This window comes from Papaver somniferum, chromosome 7 (assembly GCF_003573695.1).
Source record: "Papaver somniferum cultivar HN1 chromosome 7, ASM357369v1, whole genome shotgun sequence".
Taxonomy (NCBI): Eukaryota; Viridiplantae; Streptophyta; class Magnoliopsida; order Ranunculales; family Papaveraceae; genus Papaver; species Papaver somniferum.
In genome coordinates this window covers 49,068,495-49,084,041 of record NC_039364.1, presented here as the reverse complement: position 1 = coordinate 49,084,041, position 15,547 = coordinate 49,068,495, and the positions used below count along the sequence as shown (strand labels likewise).

The 15,547-nt window shown below is 36.1% G+C and overlaps 4 protein-coding genes across 4 annotated transcripts; 2 read left to right on the top strand and 2 right to left on the bottom strand.

The window, feature by feature from the left end:
• Window positions 1-3,245: 3,245 nt before the first annotated feature.
• On the bottom strand, window positions 3,246-5,467 carry LOC113297239. The gene is made up of 2 exons (XM_026545667.1): window positions 5,105-5,467; window positions 3,246-4,490 (listed from the first exon to the last, which is right to left on the bottom strand). The coding sequence occupies exon 2, from the start codon at window positions 4,480-4,482 to the stop codon at window positions 3,505-3,507; it is 978 nt and encodes a 325-aa protein (XP_026401452.1). The 5' UTR covers window positions 4,483-4,490; window positions 5,105-5,467; the 3' UTR covers window positions 3,246-3,504.
• A 94-nt stretch (window positions 5,468-5,561) lies between these two features.
• LOC113297240 (peroxisomal membrane protein 11B-like) lies at window positions 5,562-6,608 on the top strand. The gene has a single exon (XM_026545668.1). The coding sequence runs from the start codon at window positions 5,671-5,673 to the stop codon at window positions 6,373-6,375; it is 705 nt and encodes a 234-aa protein (XP_026401453.1). The 5' UTR covers window positions 5,562-5,670; the 3' UTR covers window positions 6,376-6,608.
• Window positions 6,609-6,743: 135 nt separating this feature from the next.
• On the bottom strand, window positions 6,744-10,835 carry LOC113297238 (phosphatidylinositol/phosphatidylcholine transfer protein SFH11-like). Its single transcript, XM_026545666.1, has 10 exons — window positions 10,689-10,835; window positions 9,578-10,079; window positions 9,042-9,141; window positions 8,608-8,874; window positions 8,135-8,212; window positions 7,941-8,042; window positions 7,774-7,823; window positions 7,565-7,673; window positions 7,084-7,455; window positions 6,744-6,998 (listed from the first exon to the last, which is right to left on the bottom strand). The coding sequence occupies exons 2-10, from the start codon at window positions 9,949-9,951 to the stop codon at window positions 6,960-6,962; spliced, it is 1,491 nt and encodes a 496-aa protein (XP_026401451.1). The 5' UTR covers window positions 9,952-10,079; window positions 10,689-10,835; the 3' UTR covers window positions 6,744-6,959.
• Window positions 10,836-10,998: 163 nt separating this feature from the next.
• On the top strand, window positions 10,999-12,907 carry LOC113292643 (tubulin-folding cofactor A-like). The gene is made up of 4 exons (XM_026541527.1): window positions 10,999-11,072; window positions 11,313-11,472; window positions 12,131-12,217; window positions 12,544-12,907. Exons 2-4 carry the CDS (start codon window positions 11,320-11,322, stop codon window positions 12,643-12,645), a joined length of 342 nt encoding a protein of 113 aa, XP_026397312.1. The 5' UTR covers window positions 10,999-11,072; window positions 11,313-11,319; the 3' UTR covers window positions 12,646-12,907.
• Window positions 12,908-15,547: the final 2,640 nt, after the last annotated feature.

The window sequence follows — 15,547 nt, the reverse complement described above, 5'->3', positions numbered from 1 at the left end:
TTGGTCTTTGGTACCATCCAAGTTATCTCTCTAGTATTTGATAAAGACTCGCAGATTTCTATTTGCTTGAGTATAGATCAAATCGAGAGATCGAGATATTAACTCTTTGATATACTTTTATCTAGATTGAGTCTGACTGTCTAGTTGATTCTCTAGAAAGTATATTGGAGTTGGTCCATACAGATTGCTAATCGAAATATTGGGTGAGGTTGTTAGACCCCCGCTTTTTCATATCCTCCAGGGTTTTTTCCAGTCTAATTGGAATTTATTACAAACATAAAGTTGTTAATCTAATTATTAACTTTTTCGAATCAGGTAAACTACCGGAGTCGTTGAATGACTACTTCATCTTTTTAATCCCTAAAGTTATTCAAGAAAAACTATGTATTAGCATTTAATATCAATATTATTTTCCTTTCCTATTAAAAAAAACTCTTGTAGAGTTTAGGCCAATAAGTCTCAGTAATACTTTATATAAATTGATTTCTAAAATATTATCTACTAGACTGAAATCTGTGTTGGATAAGATTATAGCCCCGAATCAGTCAACTTTTATACCCAAGAGGCAAACAGTGGATAATATCGTTATTGCTCATGAAATGCTACATTCCATGAATACGAGCAAATCCATGAAGGATTTTTTAGCTTTAAAATTAGATTTATCAAAAGCTTTTGATAAAATGGAATGGAAGTTCATAGTGCACATGTTTAAGAATTTTGGGTTTAGTGAAAATGGTATGATTTGATATTTGAGTGTATATCAATTGTTAAATCCACTGTCTTATGTAATGGAATACCAGTTGTTCCTTTTAACCATCTAGGGATCTTCGACAAGGAGACCCATTATCTTCGTTCTTGTTTATAACAGTTCAGGAGGGGTTGTCTAGACTGTTCTCTCATGCTGAACAAAATAAAACCTTCTCGGGTATGCAGTTTAACATGAATTATTAAATCTCATCTATTATTTAAGATGAGTGATTTATTATGTAAAGCGAAAAATAAATAAATATGTAAAGCGGATATCTCTAAGTTAGAAATCCGATAAAATATCTTAGACATTTTCAGTATATCTTCTGGTCAGAATATAAACTATCGCTAATCAGGAGTGTTTTTTAGTCAAAAAGTGCGTAATAAACAGACGAAGATATTAGCTAGGATGTTGAGAGTTCAAAGAATTTCCAAAGATGAAAAATATTGGGGAATCCCTCTGTTTTTTAATAGACAAAATGACTTTAAATTTTGAACCTTTACTTGAGAAATCTTACAAGACTCTCATGGATAAAAAGCCAAAGATGGAAAGCTTATCTCAAGTTGACCGCACAGTTTTGACTAATTCAATTATATATGTATACCCATGTTATCTGATGCAGTGTTTTGAATTCCCATCAACTGTGTTCGATAAGTTTGATAAAATCCAAAGGGATCTATGGTGGAATAAGTAACCCTAAAAAGGCATATTATCTGAAAGCTTGGTATAGAGTCTGTACACCTAAACCTTGTGGGGGCCTGGGGATCCGTAATCCTCATAAAATGAATATTTCTTTGTTGAGTAAATTGACATGAAGATTATTGAATAACCCAAATGATCTTTGAGTTAGGTTTCTTTTGGGAAAGCATCCTTTTTATAAGAGCAGTTATTACATTGCCTCTTAGATCTGGACGAGTATTAGGAAACATTTAGAAGTTATTAAAAATAACAGTATATGGGATATTGGTGATGGGGGAAACTTTCAAATTTCAAAATATAATTGGATACCTAAAACAGGTGTATAGAATAATTGGCAGCATGATGATTTAGGTTATGTCTCTGATCTTATTGATATACATGGTAATTGGAATATGTGCTTAATTGATTCTGTGCTCCCTACAAATATAGCTGCCAGAATAAAGAATATCTACATAAACTCACACAATCAGGATAGATTGAGATGACTAGGTACAAAGGCAGGTGAATTTTCTATTAGATCAACATATATGATTCTTTCGCATGAGCATCATAACAGTATGGATAAATTTGGAAAAGTACTTGACATTTGAAAACAATTCCCAGAGTTACTTTGTTTACCTGGAAAATGGTAATTGATGTGTTACCTTTAAGAGCAAAAATGAATGCAGTAGTAGAACCCTTTTGTCTGTTGTGTAATACTAATCAGATAAAAACATCTGCTCATTTATTTACCTCATGCAACTTCACGAGAGCTGTTTGATTTGTTATTGTATTCAAATGACAAGTTATAATGGAGAACTTTTTACTTGGGTTAGATCTTGGTTCTCATCTGAGTTATGGAAAGAAATATTCGGTATCATATGCTGGAAGATTTGGAATCACATAAATGAGGTCAACTTTAATAAAGCTAAGCCAGACTCTATGGAGTATATAAAAGGAATCCAATTTTTTTTGGAAGAATGGAAGAAACAGTATGAAATAACAATATTTAAAAGAATAAAAAAGGAAACGTGATGGACAAAGGAGGTTTTTGAAGAAATAAAACACGACATTTTATGATGCATCTTATGATGAAGAGGATGGATCTTATGGGATTGGGATAATTTACTGGTCAAACAACAATATTGTTGATATTTATTTCTTTTCAGGATCTACAACACGACCAACATCAGCAGAAGGCCTAGCTATACAGAGAACATTTCAATGGGCGAAGGAGCTGAATGTTAACAACGTAAAGATTATAGCAGATTGTAAAGATGCAGTAAATTTTTTGAACAACATGCTATCAGCTTGCGACCGGAGAACAAAAACTATTCTAAAGGATGTGCCAACTTTTTTGTGTAATAATATTAATGTAGATATTTAATATGTGCGTAGGGATTGTAACGGGAAAGCGGATAAACTAGTGAAATGGTGTAGGATAAAAAAGATAAATGATTCTAATAGTATAATTTTGAAGTCTAAAATTCAATACGGTATCGTAAATCTGCACCATAATTTGTTGTACGGTTTCTACCTTTTAATAAAACTTTTGGTTGTTAAAAAGCAAAAAAAAAAAAAAAAAAAGACACTAGTGCGCCAAAACAGAAGGATGTCCCAATTTTTTTGGATATCAGGATCCGATATTTGATATTTCAAGATGACCGCCAAATATGGCAATTGGTTGTGAAAGCTCGGTTGAACAGATAATGTTATACCACACTGAGGCTAAGGTCCTTAACCTCCACTTTTGGAAGAAAGACTGAGCAAGTGAAACTCCAGTCTAAATTGCAGTGCTCAGATCTACTGATAACAATCAGAAAGACTTTTTCATAACACCTCAACAAATTTACTCCCACAGCAGGAACACAATTCTTGTTCATTTACAAGAAATTAATTAGAGGCTATCAAACTGATGGAAATCAGATGACTATACAGTAACAGTAAATCATTTTGGCGACACAGAAGAGTATAACTCATACACCATGCAAGCTTATACAATTTCACAATTTATTCAATTTTACGGCTAGATCCTTTTACACCTACAGTAATAGAAGAAAAGCATTTTCATTCTAATTTCAAGTTTGTTGTCGAGCTTGGTCTGCAAATCCAGCAAACCAGGCTACCCTCATAAGCTGCATACAAAGTATCAGTATCCACCAAGAAACCAATCCTTTCATACTCGCCATAATCCAAGTAGGTGCACCAATATCCACACCCAACCTTAAACCCCTCATCAACTGCAGAACTCGATATGCTTCATAAACAATTGGGGTCACTAACCACACGGGGGATTTCCAATGCCAGGTCAGCATCTCTGTCAGCGTTTGTATAGATAAAAGAAGAAGATAGGGTCCAAGTAGAACAGAGAACGATATGAAAGATACTTGTGGTTGAATTAAGTCTTTGTGAGAAGCAAAATACATCAGAAGAGGTATCAGAAACCCGACTATGCTCGCAAGTACGTTCCAGAACTTGTAACTGAGAGGAGCCTGGCTATTGAACATCTGTGTAGGGTTTTTTGGTCGAGCACATGCATCCGCCATGAGGAGAAATAGGATTGCACCAGTATTGAAAATACTGTCAAGCCCTATCAAGGACAGTAAGCTGGCGGTATTTGCACCAAGAAATACAGAGGATAACGGTAACCATAAAGTGGGTATCATTCCTGTAACGAGAACAACCGAAGGCCCTAAAAGCCACATCGGCCATTTAAGAGGTTGAAGTTGCACAGATGGTTGGGATTTCTCCTCTACAACATCTTCATCATCAGAAAGCGATGATTTTAGCATATCTTTCACATCCATAGATTCAAAAGTGTTATCAGGTTCCTTTAGGAAGTTCCTACCTTCGTCGTCCTTGGGGGAAAATGGGAAGGGAGATGGCTCCCAAGAGGACATTTTGTTGCTAAGAATAGGAAAATGTTTCAGGCGCATATGGGGAAAGGTGAGGCCATGGCGAGGATTCTGTACCTTCCATGATCCAAGTTTTAACAACTGAAGTCGAGAAACATGAGTTGTCACTATATGTGGTGGCGGAGAAGATAGCGATGCCATTGCCTAATCTGCACAGCTCAAAAATTAGCAACAGGGGGCAAAAAATCATGTCAGTGCAACGGAACTATACTTCACGTACAAAGTTTTGATCATTTTAAGTTACTATCCCAGCAAAATGAACATCATAAACGCCATACACCAGAAAAATAATGTAATTTCAAAACCCAGTAACTGAGTTGCCATAAACAAAGACCTATGTGACAACATCTGTGAAGACGACGCCTCGCCAAGAGGTCATCCTCCAATTCTTTCCTAAACATCATTATTTTCAGCTAGGAAAATTCATTGCTATCTCAATTAGAATTCCTTTGAAGGGTTTTGAGTTAGAGAAGTGCAAGTTCACATAAGTCAGAATCTCTTCACTTTTTGAAAATCCCCTTTTCTTTTACTTTCTAATGTAGTTGAGACAATATTCTCCACAATAATCCAAAAAAACAAAACAGAAAAAAACAATTGAATATGCTAGAATTGAATTCATCAAATATGAAACAACAATCTACAATTAAGTGAATGAACATATAACCATGCTCTGAGAAGAAAATTAGGGCAGTTGAACAATATGGGTTTTGTGAAATTATAACTTAGTACAAATCGAAGATGATGAACGAAAACAATAAATTACCTCTTCGAATTGCAGCAGAGAAAGGGAAATGGAAAAGCTTTAACTCTTTTTTGTTTTTTGATGGAGAAATTCTTGAATATGTTTTCTGAGAGGAGCAGGGTAACGTTGATAATTGAAAAAAGAGGTGTTTTCGTAATTTACACCTCCTTCTTAGGCGGGCTGAATTTTCAGCCCTATGCCGGTAAAGTTTTGTCCAGAACTCAGCCGTTGGCCAGAACTTACGTCGCACGTTGAGGCTCTGTGCCGTATTTTAACTCTTCTTTGCCGACTTCATATACCTCTGAAATGCTATCTTGTATGACTAAGAACACAAGTTCCAAAGGTATGTTATGCGTGAATGTAAAAAACATCGGTACATTATTATTTTTCAGAGTCTTTCTATGTACAAACAAAAACAAATTTATTAAAAAAAAATGGAAAAAACAAATCCAACAAGAGCCAGACACTAAATATTATCCGGAAAGAAACCTGTGGCGTCCCTTAGTTTTCAATGGGTTTTAATTTTGAAACCCCGATAAAACCATTCTATCAGCAAGGTTCACAGCATTACCAGAAACCGAGAAGCTATGAATGATACACTAGATAAGCTAGTAATCTTTCTGGCAAAGAGAGATGGTATAGATAAACTTGTGAAAACTTTTCAATATGTTTCAAAACTTGTTCATTGGCATGTTGAATCAACCCATCCTGATTTTGCTGACCGGGCCAAAAAATGGGAAGTTGCTTCCGGTCTTAGCCGTAAAGCATTTCGATCAGGTCGGTTCCTTACTGGCTTCAATGCACTCCGAAGAAATCCCGGTTCTTCCCCTACTTTTCAGTTACTTGCAGTTCTTGCCAATGCTGGAGAGATGGTTTATTTCTTCTTTGATCACTTCTTATGGTTATCAAGAATAGGAGTTATTGATGCCAGGTTAGCTAAACGGATGAGCTATACTTCTGCTTTTGGGGAAGCTTTTGGCTATGTTTTCTTCATTATAACAGACTTCATTCTGATAAATGAAGGACTAAAAATGCAGAAGAAACTTCTCCTGCAATCTGAAGTTCTGAAAGATAGTAATTCAACAGAGGAAGTTGAGACAAAGGAGAAGAGTCTGAAGAAAATCAAAGAAGATAGGGTGATGAGATTGATGGGAATGTCTGCTAACTTAGCTGACCTTATCATCGCGTTGGCTGAAATCGAGCCAAATCCATTCTGCAACCATGCTGTCACTCTTGGGATTAGTGGATTAGTCTCTGCATGGGCTGGTTGGTACAGAAATTGGCCTTCCTGAAAAATTTGTCATCACTGGAGTCATCAAAAGCTGAGGTGAGACTGCTGAAAAAAGAAGATACATTCCGTCACCAATTCAACTTTTGAGCAAAAAACACATGAATGTTAAGGAATATGTTTACTCTTGCTTTTTTTTTTATACTTTCAAGTAAACTGAATGTAAAGTTAGAGCTGAGAATCGATAAAATGGATTACCCTTTATAAGTGTAATGAGATTTTATGTCTTGGGCTTCATACTCTTACTGTGCTGCATTGCTTAATCAGTGAACAATGAAGGGAAAATCCTCATCCTAACTTGTTATACAGAAACAGATGGGTTTGTAAACGTGAATGTTACATTCTCTGATTAAGAACAATTAGATTTAGTACAAACTATGTGAAACTTGTTAAACTACGATAGGAATAACGAAATTCTGGTATTTCTTTAATGTAGAGATATATAATTCTAGGGGACCATCACCAAATGATAAAATAGAAATTTCAGTTGTTCTTCATTTTCTTGTACAACTGACTTGTGAAATAAATGCTAAGTCAATATGTATTTCCCATATAAAGATACACCCTTGAATGTACTTGATCACACTTTCAGTTTGTGTTGCTTGTTTTTGTAACTGAACCTCCATCCTGCAATGAAATTATCAACAACATGATCTATACGAGATTAAGATTCAAAAATTAAACAAGCCAATTGATTACCATTTGCACTTACCGAGGAAGAAAGCTCCTTAAACTCTTTGATCTGACTTATAAGCTCTTTTAGCTGCTTCATAACCACTTCCTGTTTCAAACGATGTGCCATTGAATTCCTCAAAAGAAAGGAAAGCATAAACAAGATGGTGACAGCGAAGAAACACCAGAAATTGTCACGGAGTTTCGTTCCCCAGAAGGCTAAACCATGGAAATTTGTGTAGGTCACCATCTTGGTGTTTTCAGGTCTTGCTGCCAGAGGAAGACCTTTCGAGGTGATGACAACCTCATCATGCTCACTAGTTTGCATGTGTTTCTCTAAATCCTTGTGGTCATCTGCAACCACACTGGTATTGTTCTCACAAATGAGTGGCGCTTCTATTTCGCCATTTGCCTATGACAAACATTACAAACATGCACCTCAAATAAACAAGAAGGATGCAAGAAAGTGAAAGTGGATACTTAATGTTCAGAGAAGAATATAACAACGAATGAGATATTGCCTGCAACAGTTCAGTAACTTGCGGATCAGTCCATGGTCCTCTATCATTCATCAAACAACCTCCATATTCACTACATGTGCAAGTTCCACCAAGAAAACTTGGCAAATTGCTGCATAATTAGATAATATAAAATTTTCAATGAGGATAAAACTTTAGATGGAGAAACACATTCACATACTTAGGGAGTTTCTTCTGCCCAGAAAATGTACCTTGGGTGAATAACTTCAGTCAGGTAGCTCTGGTAGTTGCTTCCCAGCACCTGAAATCAATTTTTGGACAACTAAATTTTCCATACCAAAGGATAGCCATATTTGAGATTCCATTTCAACTTTGTCGCCTAAACACAAAAGTAGATAGGTTGAAAATTGGAATATACTTGAATCTTGGCTATCGTTCTTGAATCAAGAAAAGCCTTGAGAGCTCTCCACAAGACCCTAAACCCTGATCCAGCATTCACGATAAATAATTGATGAAGAGTCTGAGAAAACAAGAGTAATCGTTGAGTTGACAAAGGGAATTCTAAAAAGGATCCATAGAATACCTCAGAAAACACAAAGCTATGATATATACCTCTGGATAATAACTGCTATCAATCTTTTGAATTTCTGCAAATAGTTCTCTGGCATGCTTTGAGAAGTTATTCATACCCTACACAACAAATATCAGCTTAGATCACTACATTTTAATTTAGACTATATTTGTCTGACCCTCAGACCAACCCAGTCCCTAAAAGGGCCTTTGTCGTGTACAGAGTATGATATACACACACAAGCATATACAAGAATATTTCAAAGTTATCGGATCAAACTTCTCATCTTAAAGGGACTCACAGATGCAATACAAAGATATGAAGAAAAAAAATCAGTACACATATGGGATGTGCTGTAATGTACGTGACCAGAGTTCCACATTACTGTCAGAGTAATTGACCATTCCACAAGCTACGATTAATTTATGGACTCATAAGTTACACGTAAATGCAACTATGAAGCCCCTTTTGGCAAGTTTCTTGGTCTTCAATAAAATCAAACAGATATACTCACCACACCCTTCACGTCGAGGATACTTGTGGTGGACGCTAGATGTCTCTTAGCTGCAACAGAACATGCAGGATATCTCAAATTTAACGTCTTCTCTTGCTCAGAAATGTGATACTTGACAAAACGATCAATTGTAGTTATTTTGAAAAGTGCATTAAGATCTATCTTCCCTATCCTTTCGATATATAATGGCCGGCCAAATTTGTCAACCCCGTGATATCCATGTGGATAGCAACTCTTAACTTCCAGATACTCATCAAATATAAATTCCTGCAGAATATCATCGAACAAAATGAAACCTGTGAGGTAGTGACAAATAGCTTTGATAAGTTAAAGATGGAAAACCATGGCTTCATCATTATATAATACACTATCTATGCGAAGAAGATGGTGGTTCTCAAGAAAACCTATACATATGAAAAAAAGTTAGTATCCACCTTAGAAATTAAATCAACCCTACATTCCTCACGCCACTTGAGCATTTTTAGATACATATCTTTGGCTTGTTGTAGGTCAAAACTTCTCATCCTTAAGAAACTGCAACACATTTAAGAGAATCAATAATAGAATGCCATTTTTATACCATCGCTTGGATTTCAGCTCTCATTTATCGTCCCATCGAAATGACTGAAAGATAAACTGCTTCCACAATATAATAGTTCTGCTTCAAACATCTTTATTCATTTTTTAACAAGGGAGATAACAGGAGAGGGCCAGAACATCCAAGGGAGTATGAGAACTGGTTTTACGGTTGGATGAGGTTCCTACACATCTCCAAATGCAGAAATCTGCACCAACTGCCGAAGATCAACAGCTCAACGGAAGCTTATAAGTGAAAGCAGCAATATTGGATTATTTCTCTTTTTATTGCCTTATTTTTCTTTTTTGGTTTTTCGGACATATTTTACAAAATGCACAGCTATGAAACAGAACAGCCAGTTATATATTTCACAAGATTGGGAAGAAACTTTACCGTAAAAGGGTATGATAATCATCATGTTTATTAGTTCGTTCACCATCCAACGAAAGCAACTCTCGAAAGGATTCAACACGTTCTTCATCTTCTGGTTTGCGAAGGCCATCAAGGACTACTTGGAGGCTCTTGCTTTTGCCATTTTTCTTCAGAGAGAGACCAAGTTTTGATGGATAAGACAACATCTGAAAGCTCGATTTTGAAACAGATGAGCTCACACTTTGTGCTTGAGGGAGATTGCAATGTTCTTCAAGTGGTAGATGAGGTAAATTAGTCCTTGCACCTTTACGGGAAAGCTTATCATGTTTTAACAACCCTTCTCCAACTGCTCCACACGCAGCTATATCTTTAACACTCGTCTTCAATAGAGGCATAGACAAGGACAGTGCAGGAAGTACACTGACAGCAAAAACTTGAGCCTATATATTAACTGTTATTAAAGCAATCTTGTAGGACATCAAGGACCAAACTATGGCGTCTTCACAAAACTTCAACCAAATTACTGCATACAAAAGAAGCATTAAATATGAAAATAAGAACCATGACCCAGAAAATAAACTGTCCATTGGCGGTGGGACTTCCAGAATGGAAAAAGAAAAAGGATAAAATGTCCATCAATTGAAAAATTCTGTCAGAAACATGTTGGCAGAATTGACAATATACAAAACACTGGGAATACTGCATAAGTATAAAAAGGTCACTGGCCGTTGAGACGACACGGTAACCACAAAACCGAGTCCAGTGCAATCTTATATACAGGTAGTTGGTCGTTCAAGCTCATTGGCCTTGCTCACCCTTGTGCTTAAAACGAATCAAGGATCATAGAGTCGAGTGAATAATTGGTTATTACATGATTTTTTCTAAGAAATCATGATTCTGTTAACCTAAATTCCTAAGAAAATTTATTCAATTTCGCCTATAGTCATGAAGGTCAATTCGAACTAACCTTGCACGAAAAAATAAGGATGAAAACCCCGTCTGTGAAACTAGTAATAGGAAACAGGGTTTAACTGTTTTTTTCAGGAAATTCTAAAATCATTGTATTTGAAAATGATTCAATCAAGAAACTGCATTTTCATAAGAGTGTAACAAAATAGAGCTAGGTAAGTACCAGAAATGTCTGAAACCCTTAGATTGTTTGGAGAAGAGATGCTGATGCTGACCAATAGTTGCAGAGAAGATATACCAAAATGAATAAATAAATAAATTCTGTCTGAGAATCTAACTTTCTTTTTGTATGCATTTTTCCCACAAGAAATTTTCGAATATTCTGGAGAAGTTGTTTATGAACAAGAACAAAGAAAGGAACCGCCGGAAAAAGAAAAAAAATACCCTTTCGGTATATTTTCATTTTTCGTTTTATATTGACACCCGCTATTTTAATGAGGGGCAGACACAAGTTGTGTTCCTTTATATATGACGATCTCCATTCTCACTCTTGGTCTCTTACTCATTCACTCTCCCAAGAAGAAAGAAAGATATTGAAGAATTTTAGGTTTGGAATTTTCAAAATGTTAATGTTGATTGGTTATTGTTTATGATTTGATCAGTTACTTCAATTAAACTTTAATTTATAACTAATTTTTCTTAGGGTTTGGTTCAGTATCGTTTCTACTTCTTATGCTTAGAAACCCTAGACTGGAGTTCAAATATCTTCAGACATTTCAGTGTATTTTCTTACTGGAGTGATTGATTAATGGAAATTAATTACTCATTTGATTTGATCCTGATGCAGTGTTATAATGGCAACTCTTAGAAATTTGAAGATCAAGACAGGTACATGTAAGCGTGTTCTTAAAGAACTTTACTCGTATGAAAAAGAAGTGGAGAGAGAAGCTAGTAAAACTGCTGACATGAAAGAGAAAGGAGCTGATCCTTATGATCTTAAACAGCAGGTACATTTCACCAGTTGTCTTAAGGGTTTTTAGGTGTAGTTTATTACTAATTGCAGTGAAAATTGCATTGTTGTAGAATTGCTGTAGATGCATAGGTAACTCATGTGTGCTTAATAATCTTCTGGGTTAATTATATTGCTGTGTACTTTATAACTATTGGAGTTTTCTTGCGCCAAATATACTTAAGAAATTATGCCTATTGTCTTTTTTGATTAGCAATGGAGGAGTCATTAGTAGATAATTGTTACAAATTGTAAGCGAAATTTGATGTTAGGTCATGGGTTCAACTCCAAGACGACTTTAACATCTCAACAGAGAGGCTCTACCAAGATTTTACTTTAGTTTATTCATTCTCCATTTTGCACCTGAAATCACTAATTACTGGCGAGCGAGAGACAGCTAAAGGCATCTAGTTATCTTTCAATTGCTGGTATTAAATGGTGAATTAATGCAAATCGAATTTCAGTTTGTGAATCGTTCTGAAACAGGTCAACTGAATGTAGTTTCGGTGTTAAACGTGGTTTGCATAATTTTGCTTGTATAAATTCCAACTACAGAGCTGTCTCATTAAAATTCAGTTTGTAACCGAGACTTGAAGTCTTATATTGTACTGTATTAGTTGTGATCTTACTTGATTTTACTCAAAATGTTGTATCAGGAGAACGTTTTGGCTGAATCCAGAATGATGATTCCAGATTGCCGCAAGCGTTTGGAGACCTCACTAGCTGACATCAAAGAAACCCTGGTATTTTTCTAAACAAAATATGCAAAAAAAAAAAGAAAAAAAAAAGAAGAGGGTTTAGCTAGGGGTTTTTTAGAGATGGGTCTCTCGAACTGTATTCAAATTCAATATTTGAAATTAAAACTAAATCTTCCATGTATTAGGCAGATATTCAGATTTTTGGACTGTATCCTAGTTCTGAAAACTCATTCGAACATCAATAACAAGTCGCCCTAATGCAAAAAGGCTGCATGATCCACAGTCTATCAACTGCACGTCCTAGTCAATAGGCGGCTCATAAGTTCTGTAATTGTGTTCATTGTCTCTTAAAACATATTCTACTTTTTCAGGCACAGTTGGAAGAACCAAATCAACAGGATGGCCCAGAACTGGATGAAGCTCGAAAAATCATTGATGAGGTTGAGACTTTGTTTAAGACATCGGAAGCTTAACTGTTAGCATCCCACCTCGAAATCACTGTCTTTTTAGACATCTTCCTTTGCTTCCATTGTTACACTCTAGTCTGTGAATTTTGGTTTCTATATTGGCATATCCATGTAACATTGTTGTTTGTGATTTTTGGATTCTGTATTGGCATAAGCTGTGTAATGAACTGATTATCCAGCTTCGTCCTTTGGATGTTGGAGTTGAACCTCCTGTGTGTTTTATTCATTACCTATGAATGAATTAAAATGGTGAAAACTGAAAACGGTTGCGTCTCTGATGTTACCCTCTTTTTGTTTTATTAGTCTCTTAAATTATCATAAGAAATAGAGGTTCAAAAGATAATCATTCTTCAGGTTTTATGTGGGGTTTTGGTTGCTGCTGCGGCCTCTAAATCTGATACCAATCTGAATCATTCACAGCATTTGCTTTTTGTTGGGCAAAGCCTGACAGGATTTCCAGATAACTTTTAGGAGAAATTCCTTCTATTAAAACTCTCCTGCATTATTCATTAGCCCACTGTGAATCTGATATTTTGAGAATGATCAATCCTTGCACATGCAAGAGAATTCTTTTCATCATTCAGTCTCCATGAGAAATGTGTATGCTTGTAGTGATGAAAGACAGACTAGAAAATAGAAATATTAGAAGGATAACTTATGGTTCTCTAAAAATGAATCTACGCCCATGAAATGGTTCTCTAAAAATCACTTTTCTTTCCATAAAATATTTGCACTAGCTTTAGAAACCCGATCTTATATTTTTAGTAGTTCATAAGTTTGAAAGTCGAAGACCAAGCTTAAGGGGCATTTCATCTCATCTTCACATCCTCCTTCGTTAAAAAAAAAAGCTCCCAACACCTCTGGTATATTCCTCACACCTGACAAAGTAAAACCCATCTGGGACATTGCATGCATCTACATAATGGTCTTCCTTTGTTAAAAAAGATTCCCAGACAGTGCAATACTGTTCTCTCTAACACCTGCAACACGGAGAACCCATCGTCACATACTGACAATTGTTTTGTTGTTTGCATAAGTAACCTGATTCAACCATTAAACCACAAGAAATCAGCTGCCACTTTCAGACACAAGTTAAGATTGAGAAACAAAATGGTGAAAATGTGACTGCTGACATACTTTAATCTACCCTTTCCAGAAAAACTTCACCCAATTCACATAAAGTCTGCAACATAGATTTTCTCATTGGTTATACTAAACTCTGGGTGTTTTTCCATAATAGGGCTTTTATCTTTCTATTTCTTTTCCTTCTAATAAGATTTCTGCTTCAATAATAATTTAACATGGCGAGATGGAAGTGAAAATAGCATCAGAAGCAAACATGTCCATCTAGTTTTCTTCTAATATGCAATGATGCAGTTTAAGCTATTCAAAGAGAATAAACAAGCATATATTAAGAACAAGTTGGAAAGGCTAAAGCACAGAAATAAATTCAAAAAATTACAACCAAGTAGGCGGATGCAATATCAAGTATCAAGATTATCAGAACAAACCTAGATCCAGAGGAGGTTTCAGAAAAGAATCAAAGACAACTCAAACAGAATAGATTTAAACTCTTATTAGTTGCGTAAACAAAGACACAGACGGGTGCCTTGAAACTGTCAGATATAACATTTCAAACTTTAAGCTTGTTAAGTTGAGACACACTCTTTCACACGGAGCTGACACATTACTTTATCATACAAGGGTTATAACACCCATCGAAATCCTATTACATTTCCATGTAAAACAAAATGTTGAACGAAGAACAGAAGTAACCGTACCTAACAAAGCACCAGCATACATGTTATCCAGTAATCATCGTTCCAGCTCCTTCATCAGTGAGAATTTCCAGGAGCAACGAATGTGGGAGTCTCCCATCAATGATGCTCGCAGTACGAACTCCCTGCGCAAGTGACCTAACACAGCAAGTAACATTTGGGATCATCCCTCCAGCTATCTTCCCTTCGTCTATCATTTTTCTCACCCCCTTGATATCAATTTCCTTCACCAAACTTCCTGGATCATCTCGATCTTCAAGGATTCCGGCAACATCAGTCAAAAGTATAAATTTTTCAGCTCCTACAGCAGCTGTTTTATTCATGAATCCGTTCTTTCATTCAAAACCCTTGTCAAGGCTATGGAGTCTCGATATTTGACAACTATTCATGATTTGATGAAAGTCCTGAATGATATTGTCAGGAATCAAGCTATTATTGTCAAGACGCAGGACGGAGTATTTGCGCTCTTCAAAGTCCTCACGGATCAACTATCAAAGGAACCAACATGCATTCATTCTGAAGGAAACACCACCGACAATCCATTTTGGATCAATATTGATGGTAGTAGTCCTTCTTCCAAGATTCATATTCCTATTCCTGGTGAGGAAGATTAAGCCTATGATCGTGTTGAATGGAAAAGTAGCCACCAACCTAACTTGTCTGCTCATGAAGATCGAGAGATGCTTCCTCAAACTCAGAAAGAAGACTCGTGGGATTTAGCACGTTCTCATCAGAGTCTTCATAATGAAAAGGTGATTTCATTATGTGCGTCCTTCCTGGAAAGTATCAATTCTCATATTGCATCAGAAGCTGCTAAGAGATCCGATGTTGCTTTACTCAGTCGATCCGAACCTTCCTAGAATGAAGAAACTCGTAAAGATGTTCAGGAAAGCAGGTGTCCTTCCAATAAAAGACCCAACCTCCAATTAATCACTAGTGAGGGTGGAAAGAGAAAGCATCCGGGGAACAACTATCAACAATCTAAGCGTCCGACTCCCATTTCACATAGGTCAAATGAGACTCCATCATTCCCAGATTTTCCCTTTCCAATGGAAGAGGTGATTGAACTCTTGGAGGTATGGATATAAGATGAAGTCGTCAAGCTACCTCGTGTCAAATGTCCTCCAACT

Excerpts from the sequence above, each read along its gene's own strand:
- LOC113297240 (XM_026545668.1), top strand. The coding sequence starts at position 5,671 with ATGAATGATACACTAGATAAGCTAGTAATCTTTCTGGCAAAGAGAGAT.
- LOC113292643 (XM_026541527.1), top strand. The coding sequence starts at position 11,320 with ATGGCAACTCTTAGAAATTTGAAGATCAAGACAGGTACATGTAAGCGT. Across the intron at positions 11,473-12,130 it reads CTTATGATCTTAAACAGCAG|GAGAACGTTTTGGCTGAATC; the intron begins GTACATTTCACC and ends ATGTTGTATCAG. Across the intron at positions 12,218-12,543 it reads CTGACATCAAAGAAACCCTG|GCACAGTTGGAAGAACCAAA; the intron begins GTATTTTTCTAA and ends CTACTTTTTCAG.
- LOC113297238 (XM_026545666.1), bottom strand. The coding sequence starts at position 9,951 with ATGCCTCTATTGAAGACGAGTGTTAAAGATATAGCTGCGTGTGGAGCA. Across the intron at positions 7,456-7,564 it reads AAGTTACTGAACTGTTGCAG|GCAAATGGCGAAATAGAAGC; the intron begins GCAATATCTCAT and ends TGTTTGTCATAG. Across the intron at positions 6,999-7,083 it reads TTAAGGAGCTTTCTTCCTCG|GATGGAGGTTCAGTTACAAA; the intron begins GTAAGTGCAAAT and ends ATTTCATTGCAG.
- LOC113297239 (XM_026545667.1), bottom strand. The coding sequence starts at position 4,482 with ATGGCATCGCTATCTTCTCCGCCACCACATATAGTGACAACTCATGTT.